Raw genomic sequence first — 16,958 nt, 5'->3', positions numbered from 1 at the left:
CAACCTAAATATTGTGGTGCCACACTAGTACAGCGAAATGTGTCCCTATCCCTCATTTTGCCCCTAACAGGGCAAAAGATAGAATTGTCTTACAATTTATCTGTTAAAAATAGGTGTGAAGTTTTAGTTGAGATCAATTTTACTTAGTTGCTGTGTTCTTTAACTTTTCCTTTGGTAAAGCATCATCCTATTCTCTGAAAGATCGAGATCAGCGGAGACACCAGGCAATGTGGCGTGTGCCTCCTGACTTGAAGATGCTGAAGAGACTGAAAACTCAGGTGGCTGAAGTTCGAAGCAAAATGTCTGATGTAAAAAACCAACTGTCAGAAGTAAGAAGCAGCAATAATGCTGGCACGTGTGATGGACAACCCAGCTTCTTCTCTGTTGATCAGGGTGCTCTAGCTGCCTGTGGAACAGAAAGCTGCAGCAAGTTACAAGAAATAGGAATGGAACTACTGACAAAGTCTTCAGTTACAAGTTGTTACATAAGGAATCGTAAGTGTGTAGAGAAGGGGAGATTTAAATGTCTCTCTTATAAACCATTTATACAACTGACATCTATATATCTAGGCCTCTGGAAATAGACCTCGTTGCTCATATTCAAATTCCGTTGTAAGAATCCAGAAATCTAAAAACCTGCACTACCTTTGAATAAGTAGATGTTTTTTGAAACTGATTTCAGCCTTTTCCAGCAAAAGCACCACAACTTTTGCTCCACAATCAGTAGCATGCCTAATGCAGTGAGAATGTTTTGAAGCCTGCTAAGTTTAATCCAGAATCAAACTGATCCTAGCTGAAGGTCATTTCTTGTTGACTGCCACTCTAGATGCGGCTCATCTGTGAGGTTTAATGATGGTTGCTGTGAACAAAATTAAAGAATTCCAGACTTACTAGATTTTAGTAAATTGAAATCTTGCTAAAATTTGAGCAAGCCAAGGTTCTCATTGGACAGACTTTGCCTAGTGAAAGGTGACTTCTTTCAAAGCAATGCCGATGTCTCAGTCTCTTCAGACACTATCACTTAGAGTCCCGGTAGCAGAACTGGTAAGCCAGTGTGGAATCTTTTGAATACCAGTCTCAAGCTTGTGTAGGTGCCCTTTGTTGCTTATGCTCCTGAATAGAGGCACAAATGATTGTCAGTCTTCCCTCACTTCCCTGTTGCCTGGGGAGATGCTTCTCCAGCCTTCTCTGTTTTGATTTGAGTTATTGCTTGCCTTTTTGGAGCCAAGATGAGTAGGAAATCTGTTGTGGACTGAAGAACTGATAGAGTAGTTTTTTCTTCCTCTGCATCCTCTTCAATATGCACCTCCAAAACAAGGTTTTTGCAACTCCAGCAAAGGCCTACTTTGCTTTTCATCCCCTTTATAAAACAGAGAGAATTTCTGCTCAGGTGATGCACATTTAGAGGACACATAATTGCATGTTTAAAATTTGGAGCCTTGAACGGTGCCATCAATAAACCAGGAAGGATCAAGCCACTTCATTGGAAGCGCTAGTTTTTGTGTTGTGTGGATAAATCCCTCATCCTGTGAAGGTTACTAAGGCACTGGGCAGCTTCTTCAGTCTGCACCGGAACTAGAGGAACAGATAGTGGTGTCCTGTAAAACAGGAGCTATCTTCTGACTCACGTGGCAGCCTAGATCTGCCAACTTTATGGAGTGGGGTGACGGCAGAACTTAACTGTTTTGGTATTCCAATTACCATTTCTCCATTCCTCTATCCAGATGAGTTTTGGTAGCAGGATCCACACTGCTCAGTCAATGGTTAGTTTGGGAAGCTCTAAGCAGTGCGAGTCTCATGCCTTCCACCCTTGCTTTTCAAAGTTCTCTGTTACATTGGACTTTGAATTTAAGAGCTGAGGGATGGTTTTGAATATCCTTAGCCTTTATACTTTCATGCTGGCGTATGAAGAGGTGTAGTCAGCTCGAGTGGACAGTTATTCAAAAGTCTCCTACCTTGTGCCTGAAAGCCATGCGTAACTATGGCTGAAGCTATCTGGATGATGGCTTCCTGAAGGATCTCTTACTGTACGACAGGCGTATATTACTTGTGTAATCTTGACAGCAATCCTTATTAGCTAAGCTCCTTTTCTCTAGCCTGCATCTTTGATGGGAAGGATGTGGACGGAGTTTTGTGCAGGATTGGGAGTTAGTGTTAAATGAGACTTTTTCTCTTTTAGACACTGAATTAGTAGCTCATATAGCTTAACCTCACTTAAAACAAGCAGGAAGACAAAGTGCTGCAGCAGTTTGAACACTTGTCACATCTTAAAATATTTTTGCAGCTGCAAGTAAGAAAAGTAATTCACCTAAACCTATTCGATCTGGAGCAGCAGGTAGTCTGTCTCTGCGAAGAGCTATGGACTGTGGGGATGGTAATCTTCGTTCAAAGGGAGATGGTCAAACTTCTGAAGGTAAACAAGGTCGTTTTTGTGTCTGTGATGTGATGCATCTTGCTATCTGCACAAAGCTTTTCAGGAAGTCCTTTACTTGGCAACAGACTGAAGTTTCACTGAAACTTGACTGGGACCTTTCTCAAGTATAGTGAGTGTTGATAGCTGATCAGCTGTAGAACAGTGCCGCACAGTAGACTTACCAGTAGAACATAAAAGTATGTGTTGTATGTCACCTCTGTTCTTAATAAAGATGTTTCAGGAGCTACCTTTATGGTATAAGGGACAGATACAGTGTACTGACCCAGGCTTAAATTGTGGTTTGGCTTAAAGGGAATTCAAGAAAACCGATACGTGTGATAAAAGAATTGTTTGGTGTTGCTGCTCCCGAGTTTCCTGCACTTCCTTGAGTGGTAGCAAAGTTAATACCAATTCCTGCATTAGGTATTTTTGCCCCTCTAAATTTAAGTGCTCAGAGAAGTTATTGGATGTCATAATTGTCACAATATGCTACTGAGACTGTGTGTGTGTTTAGGAGCATATATAAAATGATATACGTTGCTCAGACAGTGACTTAATGTAAGGGTTTAAGAGTGAGGTGGGGCAGGTGTGCTTGTGCATACATGTACTTGGAACTTAACTGGTGATAAAACAAGTGGATGTTTAGTGTATAAAATAAAACTGAATGTGCTTTGAGCTGCTCTTCCCATCTTCTCAGGTGGCATAGGAAGTTCCAAGTCGAGCAGCAGACATAACTCTCCTAGGCCCCTGACTGGCAGTAATGTTTCTGAAGCACTGCCGAAGCCCGAGGAAAGACCTTGTGAAGGTTTGGATTCTGATATGGGAACTTCTGGCTTAAATGGCTTAGCTGCTCTAGAGAAGACCAGAAAAGCTGGAGCACTGGGGTAAGGATTTGGAGGGTGTTTTGGTTTGGCTTTTTTGTTCTCCCTCTCTCCTCTCCTGGTTCCCTTGATCTAGAAAGAAAATAACGAAGCTACTAAAGCCAGGTGCTTGCAGCAAGGAAGAGGAATGACTTTGAAGTTTATTTGGTTGCTGTTCCTTCTGGATATCAATTTTTGGCTTTATAGCTAGGTTATGAGTCCTTTATGGTGTGTGTGTGTTTGTTTGTTTGATCAGCGGTGGATATAGTTTGCCACTTTGATTTGAAAGGCAGCCTTTGCCTGTTTTGCTGCTATTCCTTTCAAAATATCCTCTTAAAAAAAGGTTATGACTCTTGATTTCCTCCTTAAGAGAGTATTTTTCACTGTGGCTCCACTTTTCATTCATTTCATAATGACTTTGAAATAGTTTAGCCAAGAGGCAGCTAACGAGAAATGGAGTTCTCGTGGCTTCCCCCCCCTCCCCCCCCCCGAATGAGCAAGACTCACCATCTTTGAAAAATAATCATCATAAACTTTTCCAGGCTTATTTTTGAAGATCTTAATTTTTTTTCTAAATTAATAACAGTTGGATTTTAAATGGACATGCAAGAGGCTTAAAATGAGTGAAATTAGATATTGCACTAGAAGGAGTCATCTCCATAACTGTATTAAAGCCACATCGCTAATAAGCCTTTCTGTATGTCTCCTAAATTTTTTAAGATCAAATTCTAAAGGACGTCATACAGAAGAAACGCAGTCAGCTGATCTGGAGAACAACTTGGAAACTGGTGAACTACAGGGCATGCTTTCTGAAGGTGCTTCAGCTGCGGCAGAAGAAGGTAAATAAAACATTGTACATGGTAAATGCAGTTTACAGCACTTCAGGCTATGATCATCCCTTTCTGTAATGGAAATAGCTTGGAGGGGAAGGGGGGAAAAAAAATTGTTTCCGTGGCTGTTGAACTTTGTTGTAGCGCTTAGCAGCTGTAGTATAATGAGGAGGCAAGCTCTCTGTCCCACTGATATCTGTGGAGAAATAGTGATGTTATGGTATAGTAGGAATCTGAAGACCTAGCAGATAATGTTGTAGGAGGCCATCTCTTTCTTTGGACTGCTAGTTGCTTTTTCTGCCTCTGATAAGACTTCACATCTTTGCTTTACTGTTCAGTAGTGTGGCATTAAAAATAATAAATTATCTAATTAAAATAATAGTCAGTGACCTTGGCTTTTCTTAAGCCTTCTGCCTTCAGGGACAAACTGCAGTGGTAACTACCTCCACTCCTGCACTAGAATCTCTCTACTGTCTCTCTTGCATCAGGTTTTGTGGTATGTAAGCCACTTTCCTTAGAGACTTGGAGAAAACTTCCCCCCCTCCCTTCCTGCATCCTTTGCAGGCTGGAAAAAAATATTATTCCTTTTCTTTTTGAAAGTCCACGTAGAAGAGTTTTTCTTATCTTGCTAAAACTCTCCTGCCTTCCACCCCTGCACTAATTTGAATTTCAATGACTGAATTGTGGCGCAAAGCCTATATTAAGGTGCCAGCATCCATCTCTATCTGCAGTGTGCAATATTGTGTAGGAGTTGGCATTTACAGAAGGTCTCTCAGTGACAAAACTGAATTTCTGCTCTTAGTCACTGCAGCGTGATCGTGATGTGCTCCTGCAGCTCTCCTGTTAGAGCAGAGTGTCTAATAGGAAAGTGTTTTAAAAACTAAAATACTTCATTGTTAAAAAACCCAGGAAACAAATATTACAATTATTTTCCTTTCAGGGAAGAAAAACTGTAGTAGAGTTGGCATCTCACTTAGCCACTTGCTTTCTTTCGGCAATGACTGTCACCTTTTAGGAAAATAAAAGAACAGAGCAAATCCCTTCAGTCACTCACAGAACTACAAATGGGTGAATTTTTGACTGGTGTCAATGCATACTTGAGTTCTGACAAAGCAAAAGAAGCTACCTTGATTCACTGCAGCTATAATTACTTGTAGGAAAAGCAAGTTCTGTTTTAAGTATAAGACTTAACAGAAAATTGCAGCTTGAAGGATCTGGTAAGTACATCTGCTTAAAGGGTCACATCATCCATTTCACAAGCACTCCTTTAACTTTTTCTGCCCTACTTGTAGAGGTAGGCTGAGTGGCTGGCCGAGGAGTGTAGCTGAAACAGGAAGAATCTGCAGATTCCCAAGTTCACACTCAGCGTAGTTGGAACTACTTCTCTTGAGCTAAGCTGCATAGCAAAATTAGACTGAATGTTCTGTCAAATTCCTTAGTGCTTTGGTAAATACATTTAGCTCTGAATGTGCTCTTTCTCTCTTGTTCTCCTGCCAGCTTTTGGTAATTGATATTGGTAACTCTTAAGTGTGGAAAAAGTTGAACACTTGAGCTACACCGGACTCGCTGCCACAAGTTTTTGCTCTATGTTTTTTTGTTTTGTGTTGTTGTTTTGGGTTTTTTTTTTTTTTGCAGCTGGGATATGTCAGAAGCATGTCCTTCATCTCCTACCAGGAATGAGCAGTGATAGTGACATTGAATGTGACACAGAAAATGAAGAGCAGGAGGATGCCACCTCCACCTCAGAGGGGTTTAACCATGCCTTTTCTGTCCAGTCCTCAAGTGAAGGTAGAATTGACTGTGTGAGCACATCTCTCCAAACGCTTCAGGCTTGCCTCATTGCTCTCATGAATATAGACTATTGCCAAGGCCAAGATTACTAGTGATGCTATACGGATATTAAAACTCAACCAAGAGCCAATGAGCTTTGGAACTGTTCTCTTGGGTTTCTGATTAAAAGTAGATCAAAACACGAGAGGGAACGCTTTCTAGCCTTGAGAAGTCAGTTTAGGATAGTCTCCCAGAGGAGATGTTGGAAAACCCATAGCTCTTGTTCTTCTGAATTGGAACTCCCTGTGTACCAGAATCTGCACTGTAAGTAGGCTAACTTTAGGGAGGTAACCACTGCCTTAGAAATGAACTTGCATCTTAATTGACAGGAATGTGCTTTGAGCACTTCAGTTTAATTTTAAAAACTCATTTAACGTTTCATTTGAAAAGGTTTAACCTTCTGATCAAGTTAAAAACTTGGTGAGACAAGGTGACAGCTGATGTTTGATGAAGTTAACTTTTGGCCTGAATAACTGTCCCACGCTGCGTCAGCAGGATGGCCTAACAACTCAAACTTGCTCCGTTTTGGAGGTTCACCTGGTAAAGATTATTGGGTTTTTTGTTTGTTTTTTCAGCCTTAGAGCGGTGCGCAGTATTTCCAGAGGGCGATCAAGCAGGTTCTGATGATCTCAGCTTTGTTACTGGAGAAGACAGCACCAGGTAATTTTAAATGTTTGTCTTAGCTAGCTTCTGAGATGACTGTAACCCCAGAGACGCAAATTTCCTTTACTGCTCCTTGAGTTGAAGGTATTAAAGGAACCATTTACCGTACTGAGAGTAGACAGATAGATGTTTGTACAGTCTAATTGGCAGCAATCTGCCACCAGGTGACTTGTGGCAGAGACAGGTGAGTGCCTGGTCTACTACTTTGTGGCTAATGTGCATCTTCAAGACCAGTGAATTTTCTGAATTTTTAAGGCACTTCTAGAAATTACACATTGCTGAAGAAAGGCTGGATGAGGCTTGCATGTTCGTGTAATCGTTAATAGAAAACTCCTGATTGGCTTTAGCTGGCCTAAAATTTTAAATGTTAGGGTTTATATCTGCTTGAAGTCATAAAACTGTCCTACTGTGAGAGTTTTCAATGAAAGCTGACTTTCTTTGGACCAGATAGAGAACTGGCTTGGTGCCTGAAGACTGGCCGGCTTGTGTTCCTGGGAAGAGGCACATTGTTCGTTGGAGCTTAGTCCAAGGCCGCTGTTTTTGGTTGCATGCACGCTCCATTCTGTCAAGGACCATTGTGCAGTACTGCTACAGTCATCTTAAACCTGTTACTAGGGCAAAGTGACCTTTGAAAGCCTTATAGTAAAGGCTGCATTCCTGCTGGCTCTGCCAGATTCAGAGGCACATGCTCTGAAAAAATGTCCAAAAGGTGCTGCAGCCCTATTTCAAGATGTTTGTCTTATTATGTCATGAGAATAGCAGAGAACGTGTGAATGTCCTCCTTTTTAATGCTATGAGCTGATTGTGTAAGACTGCTGAATCCCACAGATACAATGATTTGAAAGTTGGGGTAAAGTAATTGGCATGAAAGTTGTTTTTCTCAGTCTGTAACATGGACCAACTGCACACATTGCCAAACTTTTTGCCACTGTGCATTGTGTTTTGAGCTGCTAAACTACTTGTGAAGCTATGATGAAAGCTGAATAGCTGGTTATTGAAAAAGCATGAATAAGTGTAACTGATAGTTGTCCTTGTCTCAGCTGACTGTACTTAAGAAGTTCATTTTTGTATGAATGTTCCACAGTGTAAGTAAGTGCTGTACAACTCATAGTTTAAAACTGTTTGCACTTTGTTAATAAAATGTATGGTGAAAGCTGGTGTAAAACTTGAGACATTCATGTGTAAATGAGTAACATGCTAGAGAATGCCTGTTTGGGTAAGTAATACGCTACTACAAGCTTGATCAGTCTTTAGTGCTAAATTGCTGTAATGCCTGGCTGCTTATGAGAAGAGTTTTCTCCTGCCAGACATACATTGCCTTAGTGTGCATTCAGATAGGATCCCCAACTTCTACCTGTAAATTGGTTCTTTATGTGACAAATATTTCTGTATTTCTTGGCCTAAAGGAATAAGATGCAAGTCTAATCTGGCTTGCACACAAATTGTTCCAACTGATGAGTACTGAGGACAGTTTATGGCAAGCTGCACACTATGGTACTGAATACTGATAGTGTTTACTGTTTTACAGGACTGCATGTTGATTATTATACACAGCTCAATTAGCAGTAATCAGAGACCTGCCTCTTTGGTGCTTGCAGCTGCTTTACTCTTAATCTGAGGCCTAAGCTGAAGGAAATTATTTTAATTAGCCACATTTCCTACTCTGGGTTTAGTGTCTGACCTTTGCAGCGACAAGAAGAGCAGGTAACATCATACTTTGCTTGCCTTATGAAGAAATTATACACTGCAATTTTTGTTAAACAAGCTGTAGGTAAACAGGCTTGGAAGCCTAATTTACATAACTAATTTACACTGAAACTGGTCCTAAACTGACGAAGCCATAGCAGCAAGTTCCTTTTCTGACTGTAAAGTAGATCATAAAGGGCTGCAGTGGGCCTTTTTATTCCCCCAGCTATACTGAAGAAGTTACCAGCAAGTACACCGGTATCTTACAACTCCATGCCAAAGAGTCATCTTTTCTGTTCTATCTCAAGCAGAGGAAATCTGCTTTCACCACAGTAAAGACACTTAATACAGATATTCTGGTTATTTATAAGCTAAAAATGATAGCAACCAACATCTGAAATGTTTTAAATTACTGTTTTTATTAAGATATTGGTAAAACTTCAACAGTTTTTCTGTATAAACAGCTTTCATAAATAAAATATGGATGACTAATACATGATTATAACTGAAGTCATAGGTGAACTGTAGAACGAGGTTGCAAATGGAAGAGTCCCAATACTGTTAAGTGATTAGCTTAATTTATTCACTTCATAAAGAACATTAGTTTCGTGAACAAGATAACACAGATATTTTAACAGGAGCACCCAGTGTAGCAACCGACAACGCACCTGGCTATCCACAGAAGTACTCATTTCGGAGTAGAAGTACTCAGGATCATCTCAGCCAACTTTTGCTATTCTTGTTTCAAAATATCTTTCTTTTTCCTCTCCTGTATTCTACACAACAGCCTAACAAAATGCAATTATGACATACAAGAGTTGTACTAAAACCTCATAGGTGGGAGTTTTCTTTCTTTAGTTTTAATGCTGGCAAGTATAGTGCGACCATCTGATTAACAGTGACGGGAAAAGGACGTGAACATTTAAGTCAGAGGTTGCGTTATGCTTCGTTATTACTTATTGCACATGATACAAGGGTAGAAAGTTTTGTTCCTGTTGCAAAGAGGATATGAATTAAAGAAAGATTGCCCTAAATTATAGGCATGAACAAAGCTGCAGTATCCCCCCTTCAATGGCTTTGTCTGTGTGACTAGTGCTGAGTGAATAAATTGTGCTAAAACAGCCACTAATTTAGATCAATCTTTCTCTCTTTTTTTTTTTTTTTTTTTTTTTTTTTTAAAAGCAGAACATTGCCAGGGTAGGGTGTGTTTAGTGAAAAGATAGTGGACCTGAACTACAGCAGTCATGTCTATAACCGCGGAACTCTTTATGCCTCGTCCTCTCTGCCCGTAGGACAATGCATTTCTCACTGACACACAGTGTTCCAAAAACCAGGTGGAGTTTCTATGACAATGTGCCACTATAAATGTGGCATAAGTTAAAGTCTGCTTAGGCATTGTCCTTCAGTGTTACAATGCAATCTAAATTAAATACTGAATGATTTTTAACTTGCAAGGACAATTAATTGATGGCACTTGTAGGTAAAGAAAATGTGTATATACATGCGTTTCCACCCACCTTTAGTGCAAATCGAAATGGGTTAACAGCTCCCTGGTCTGGTGCTATACTGCTCTCTGCAAGGCAGACATTCCTCAGAGTTGCACATTTAAAAAGTGTACACAGGAAACTATTAGAGTGGGGATTGAATGAATCCCTCTACTACTCACAGTGAATAGCTTAAAAGCAAGTTTTGAGCAGCTTCAGACAAACAGCCTGAAGTCCATTTCTCAAAACCAACACAATTAAAAAAAAAAAAAAGTTTTCACTACCTACCTCCTAGTTCTGCAAACACGTTTAACATGTAAACTGAAACTGATGCAGATTGTGTTAACTTGAAAAAGGGATACTTCAGCTCTTTATTGGAAATATTTGTTATACAAATTTCACCACCACTAAGATACACAATAAAAATACAAAACACAGGTCACAGACTGAATCTCAGTATCAACAATTAATAAATACAATTAGATACTTTTATATTAGCCTAGTATTTTTACATTGTCACCAGATAGACAATCAAAGTACAAGATACAGAACATTTAGATACCATCAGAGGGGGTATTATTGCTTACGTTAGCAAGCAGCAAATAAGGGCACAGGATTTTGAACTGAAGAGAACTACTTCCTATCACCAGTGGCATTAAGAGAAAACACTGCATTTCACAAAGCACTGCTTTTTTGTCTAGTGTGTAGAATCAAGAGCAGCATATATCAGACCAATAACCACTACTTTTAATAGTATAGAACTTTTAAAGGACTTACTTACCTTACAAATGGTTCCTATCTACTCTATAAATATGCATTTAGTGAAGAAATGAACACTTGCTATCTATACAATATTTTACCTGACCACACTGGAACTACGATGGTAAATTTTTCTCCTAGCAAGATAAATGTTATGAGCAGCAGAATTATCATTTATGAATCCACACCTAAAAAGCTATATCCTTCCCAAAGCAGCACACATACATGCAGTCCAGTGCTCTTCAACTACTCCTGCAGACTGGGAAAAAGTTTATCATCCATCACATTTTTCATTCTTATTTACTCATACAAAGAATTGCACTTACACCACCTTTCTTTCAGAAGCATGACTGTCAACTAGAAGATGGACTTTCAATGCATCATTATTACTGTGAATAATTTAAAATAAAGGCACCACAGAGATGCCCCATAGTTGCATATTTTATTGTTTCATGATTCCTCAAATTTCCTTAGTAAATCTGGCTTGGAACATATGCTGCATCTAAAGAGAGTGTTGACAACAGCTAAGGCTTAATAAGATGACAGGTAAGAGCCAATGATCCCAAAAGATTAAAAAAAAAAAAAAAAAAGGTCTCAAAAAGATCAAAGGAATCTAAAGCCACATTTCAACTCCTGGTTACTCACAAAGCCTTTTGCTGTTCATCAAATTGCTTTTAAAATAGTGCATCAAAGATTAGAAGAAGCAGAAATTGGCAGAATTCAAAGCTTGCCATCACTCATGTTGAATAATCTTCTGACTACTTAAAATACTTGCAAATTCTAGCTACATACTAATACTGATAATAAATGGTTACTGCTAAAATGATATGAATGGTACAATAAATGCCTGTGAAGAATTATCTTATTCATACTCTTCCAAATGCCTTATTGTAACAAATATTAGTAACAGGATGTGTATTTAGTGGAGCTGACTGGTCTGTCATCTGATGGGAATAGTCTGCTTACTTATGTCCTAATTTACTGCTCCTTTAAGAAGTTAACATCACCTCAAAGGCGGGGAAAAGCTGGCAGGTACTGTGTGTGCCTGGTTTTGTTTGTTAAATACCACTCTGCTTGTCAAAATACAGGGCAGCTGACATTCCTCACTTTTCTTTATGAATACAAGTTTAACTGAAGCAGAGCTCTGGATTGTCAGTGAATTTTACCATCTCCACTAAACCCCAAGCACATCTCCTACTCGTCTGCATCCATGGCATTCCCATTCACTTTGGATTGCTCTAGCAGCCTTGCATCCATTTTTAGACATTCTAGAACATACCAACTTGCAGCAATAATGCTACTACAGAGGCAGCATCTTACCTTCCTTGACACTACGACTTTATATTAAATTACACTTTTGCCACCTAAAAATCCTCACCTAAAACAAATTGCTCATTATTCCTAGCAAGCAGTTCTCTGGTTTAACTGGCTGAGTGACAGTAGTAGTGTACTGAACATCTCCACAGACTTGGTTTCTTTAAAGACCTGAGATGAAGTTACGGTGGAAAGAGGTTGGCTCAAAGCATTAAGCACAATCATGTTAGATTAAAACTAACTGAAAACAGTTTTTTTTAAACTGACAAACAAGAAAAATGCCACTAAAAGCACCAGAGAGATACGAAATCCCTGTACACTGCACCTCTAGCCATAGGAATTTTTTTTTTAAACTACAAAAAAGTTTTCTTCATATTCCACGTTTTATGTTACATGAAAAAATAAGTAAATTATGAGTATGTACCTCAATCAGAGTCTGAGAACAGAGTAACAGGAGCTTAGTTTGTCCGTTCCTAAGTTACCTGGTAAAATCCTGTATGGCTTTTAGTCTTTTACCTGCAAAGTGGATGTAATTTTCTAATTCATCTTAGTATTAGCCTGAAATAAATTGAAAGTAAAACAAAACAAAAAAACCACAACCTGGACTTCTATGGAAACTTCCCCCCACTCTAAAAAATTTGGCAGTTCTAAAACAGAATCTTTCTTTAGATATTGCTCCATAGACTCAGGCAGATTCAACTTCCTGCATTTTTAAAGACGGTCCCTAATGGTGTCTATTCACGTGAACAACTAGTCAGCTTTCACTAGTGAATGTGACTAGATACTTATGTGTGCAGGTGGTTGGGTGGCTGTGGCATTGCTTAGGGTGGCACCACCAGCACATTTTATTGAGATTGAAACAACTACATTTGTTAATTCCTAGATCTATTTACACATGAATTGAGCTTTGCAGAGGATTGTAATACACGCAGTTCTGAAATGCCCACCCTTTTTCACTTTCTGATGATGCCAGTTTTATTTTGGGAATGTCTGTTTTAGGTATCTAAGGGGGAACACAAGGGAGACAGTTACATTTTACAGCATTGATGAAGGGATGAGTCTGGTATACAATTACTTTGTATTTGCATCAAAAACATGCTCTCACTGTAAGCTTTATGACTAGCCAGCCTCCACCACAGGGAGCGTCTTACCAACAACCTCGTGTTACTGCGGCCTCGGACAGGGAAGGACAGACTTGATCCTTCTATACGGGAAGGCTCATGAGCCAAGAGCGGCGTGTGAAACTTTGGTTTGAACCTGGCTCCTCTTCGCCTCTTCCCGTTACAGAAACGCAAGTGAGAGAATGCAGAAGCTCGTTTCCCCAAGGATTTGAACTGTTCATCTTCCAGCCCCAAAAAGACGGGGGAGAAGCCCTCCACCCTGTAGATGTTTTGCCTTGCAGAACCCAAACTAGGAAGAGTGTTGTACTCCCTGGGGTCACTTTGTCCATAGACTGATGATGTGGTGCTCTCCGGTGATTTGTTCTTCACTGTTAAACCATTAATCAAATTCTCACTCTTTGGTATGCCAGGACTAAACACTTGAATTGGTGGCAAATATTTGGCACTCTTAGGTTCAATTGTTTCTGTGTTTGTCAGGTCTAAATAGCCTTGATCATCAAACAGGTTAATACTGGACCCTATACTTAAGCTAGTTCTATCAGTAAAGGAATCCACTCGTCCTTCATACCCTAGATCTGCAGGTGCTGAGCACTGGTGTTGGGGCCACGGTCGTTTGCAGTCTCCGTGGTTTTCCTTATCTTCCCCACCGTCTTCTTGCCCACCTTGAAAAGAATTCTCTGTCCAGTCCGATTCCTCACTAACATTGACTGCTGCATTCATGTCCCTGAGAAATACCACAATGACAGTAATGTTGTCGCTGGAACCAGCATCCCGAGCAGATGCCACTAATTTATGTGCTACCATGCTGCTGTCCCCATTGTTCTCCTTTAAATGGTCAGCCACCACTTTCACTGCCTCATCGGGATTGACTGTGTCATAGAAGCCATCACAGGCTAAAATGAGGTAGTCTTCAGAGCCATCTAGTACAGTGGAGGCAGAGTCTGCATCCCCACAGATATATGGCTTGTGCTCAGCATCCCCTGGGAAAAACAGAACAGAGAGATATACAAGGCTTTGGGTTTGCGGTTGCAGCATCTGGGAGCCCTTTTGTTAATACAGCATGGAGCCTCTTCCCCAAAGTAAGTAAATTATTTGGAGCAGCCCCTCAAACTGTAGCAAAAAGATAGAGGTCATTGTTCACAGTTCCATCTTCAGCTGTATTTCAAATTTTGATCAGTAGAAAGTGAAGGTTTCAATTAAAAGGAAAAACAAGGGTGAGAAAGGAATTAAAATCCACTCTTACCGATAGCTCTGGAGACCGACAGGCTCCCATTCACCCTCCAGGCTCCAAACCAGACCACACAGCCACCAAGTGCCTCAATGCGCTTCTTCTCATCCTGAACAGCAAGGCAACACAAGAGTTGTTTGGACAGAATGTTTAGTGCCGCCATGACACTCCGAACACTTAAAATAAAATATTTGGTATTTTCACAGACACAGCATCATGGAGCTTGCAAGCCCCATCAAATGAGAACAAAACATTTGCACACAAATTCATACTTAGATCTGAACCAACCAGAGTAGCCAGAGCATGCTCAGCCACTCCAAGAGACATGGGCAAGGCAGCACTCAATGTCCAAGAACCCCGTATAAAGCTGATGGTAAACACTACCCGAGTGTATTTAAAACAGGCCATTCTCACCTCTCTATCTGGTTTGTGGGGTTTCATCAGTTCCACAGCTTGGCCTCTCCTCACAAGCATAACCTGGGAATCCCCAAGCCAAGCCACATGTAACATATTTCCTCGGATGAAAGTCACCACCCCAGTGGTTCCACAACGCAGACTCTGGATGGGGGAGAAGGAAAACACCTACAGTTTTAAATAAGCAAATAACTGGTCCAAAGCATTTCCCTACTTAACTCAAGGTCAGAACATGCTGACATTCGAATACGCAGGCTGTTCCAGGAGACAGACAGGCAGCATTTTTCTTAAAACTGTTCAGTAACAGCCCCTCAAAGCTAACCTCACTAAATACAAGTCGTTGATTTTGTCCTGTAATTTCCCCTGACTTGGGATCGCATTTTCAGATGCTGGGCTCTGCTAGTGAACTGTTGTACTACTGTTTTAATTGATTTTCTATACCTGTGTCCTATTTGTTGATAAAAATGCATAAGCGTTAACGATCTTGGTGGGAGATTTATTTGTAAGCATCTTGAGTTGCCGACACTTGCTCAGCCCTTGCATAGGTTTAGGAGGCCTAAGAGGCAGTTAGCCATTTACTCTTGCTTTCTGGAGCTTAAAAAGATTTATGTTATAGAGAGGGGAAAAAAAAAAGAAAAAAGAAAACAAGGACTAAACCTAGTTAGCACGTGAACATAAGAATAGTAGCATCATCAACCCTCTCCTTCTAAATGAATCAGATGCTGCAAGAAGTGCCAGGCTGACATTTCATGGAACGTTAACCAAGTCCATCAGTGGGCACCTGCGCTGTGAACTGTGCAGGGATGGCTCCAGACTGACCCCTGGCCTGTAGTCAGCACGGCACTTAGTGCATCCTTGCTAATGTACACACCAAGAAGGTTGTTATCCCAACAGTGCTGGGTGCTACACACCTCCATTAGTCCAGCATACCACAATCAATTTACTGCTGTCACGTATTCTATTAAGTGTTTTTTCAGTCATCAACATTTTTGTCTTCAGTACGTGTTTCTGGGAGTAAGGAGTGCCTTGCACCACTTTTCTGGGTCCCTGATCTCCATCTGATTGAGGAGCTTTTGAGCTCCTCAGACTGATGAGACCTTGCCTTGTTTGGTGCCCTACTGCCCCCCTGCACTGAGGTCCAAGGGTAAAACTAGGACTCTCACTGCCAAATCTATCCACGGCAGCAGAAAACATGCCTTCAGTGTTTGAGGAAGCTAGGTGTGTGGTTGAACCAGACTGAAAATCAGAGTGAACTCTAATTATTTCTGTCAGATCAAAGACATGTTCTGATAGCCTGATGTGTTGGAACCTTGATCTGTGTCTCTCTATAGCATGAAGTTCACTCAATTTCTATTTTTTCATGAACAGAATTTTTAAATTAATACTTTCAGAGTCAAGCCCACTTCCCTTCTTTCCCAGATAACTCATTCACCTCTCTGGCTGCCTTCTGGACGAAGCGCTCGTCTGTCACCCGGAAGGCTCGGCACAGCGCCTCTGCTGGGTCATGCTGAAACATCTCCTGATGGACCAAGTTCACATGGAGATGGATGGAGGCATAGATGGCAGCGTCCACTCCGCCATGACCATCAAATACTGCAAAATAAGCTTGCTCTTCTTGGTCCTGTCAAAGGAAACACATTGAGAAAACAACTAAAGGACAAAGCAATATAAGCAGTTAATTGGATCATCCTTAAAAAGTTGAACTTGAGATTTCTGGTGTCCTCTGTGGATTTTTACCAGGTAGCATTAAACTGCGCTTAGAAGCAGAATCTCCACTAGAGAAACAAACTACTCAGACCATCTTCACTTGCATCAATGGGAGATGTGCACTCAAATTCTCACCTTACTGCTGATGAACTCCACCTGCAAACTACAAAAGACGCCCTGCAAGAATCATCCGTGTAGCGCTCTCAATAATCCTTATGTCCTATTTGTTACAATTCCATTACTCAGCTCAAATAGGAAGTGCCATTCCCATCAAACTGCGCAGGAGTGTTTGTGACTGCAAAAATCATGCAGAAAGAGAAGGACATCCAATACAGTTTGACGTCACAGTTGTGAAGTCTGTATCAAGACTGGAATCCCCTAGTGATAAAATACCAGTACAGTTAAAATGTGAAGCCAGCTAGCCTTTGCTTTCATTCTTTTTTAAAATCTAATCCATATCACCTTAGATATCTATTGTTAAAATACCTCTGTGTACCCTCTCAGCAGATAATAAAATGTGATTACATTCACAAATCAAGTACAGCAGAATCACTTATCTTCAATTCAATTTTCTCAGCTTCCCCTTATCTGTTCAAACAGAGAAACAATGTTCCAGTACCAAGAGACATAACTTCTGTGCCTGTTCATA

At 40.5% G+C, this 16,958-nt stretch overlaps 2 protein-coding genes across 5 annotated transcripts in view; one reads left to right on the top strand and one right to left on the bottom strand.

Moving 5' to 3' along the window:
• Positions 1–9,463, top strand: part of TRIM37 (tripartite motif containing 37) — a 32,684-nt gene extending 23,221 nt beyond the window's left edge. The window contains exons 19-26 of one of the 4 annotated variants that reach the window (XM_068909306.1): positions 202–278; positions 393–495; positions 2,285–2,413; positions 3,111–3,297; positions 3,994–4,112; positions 5,739–5,891; positions 6,509–6,593; positions 7,044–9,463. In XM_068909306.1, the coding sequence (XP_068765407.1) occupies positions 202–278; positions 393–495; positions 2,285–2,413; positions 3,111–3,297; positions 3,994–4,112; positions 5,739–5,891; positions 6,509–6,593; positions 7,044–7,047 (857 nt within the window). In that variant the 3' untranslated portion in view covers positions 7,048–9,463. Of the gene's footprint in view, positions 1–180; positions 496–2,284; positions 2,414–3,110; positions 3,298–3,993; positions 4,113–5,738; positions 5,892–6,508; positions 6,594–7,043 lie in introns of all 4 variants that reach the window. The other 3 variants (XM_068909305.1, XM_068909303.1, XM_068909304.1) reach the window with 3 other exon arrangements.
• A 656-nt stretch (positions 9,464–10,119) lies between these two features.
• Positions 10,120–16,958, bottom strand: part of PPM1E (protein phosphatase, Mg2+/Mn2+ dependent 1E) — a 71,919-nt gene continuing 65,080 nt past the window's right edge. Inside the window, exons 4-7 of the mRNA XM_068909307.1 lie at positions 16,035–16,223; positions 14,603–14,746; positions 14,204–14,297; positions 10,120–13,940 (exon numbers count right to left, since the gene is read on the bottom strand). Of these exons, the coding sequence (XP_068765408.1) occupies positions 12,868–13,940; positions 14,204–14,297; positions 14,603–14,746; positions 16,035–16,223 (1,500 nt within the window). The 3' untranslated portion in view covers positions 10,120–12,867. The remainder of the gene's footprint in view (positions 13,941–14,203; positions 14,298–14,602; positions 14,747–16,034; positions 16,224–16,958) is intronic.

The sequence above is a fragment of the Struthio camelus genome, chromosome 16, assembly GCF_040807025.1.
Source record: "Struthio camelus isolate bStrCam1 chromosome 16, bStrCam1.hap1, whole genome shotgun sequence".
Lineage (NCBI taxonomy): Eukaryota > Metazoa > Chordata > Aves > Struthioniformes > Struthionidae > Struthio > Struthio camelus.
The sequence above is the reverse complement of the archived record's forward strand: the minus strand, read 5'-3'. Positions and strand labels throughout refer to the sequence as shown.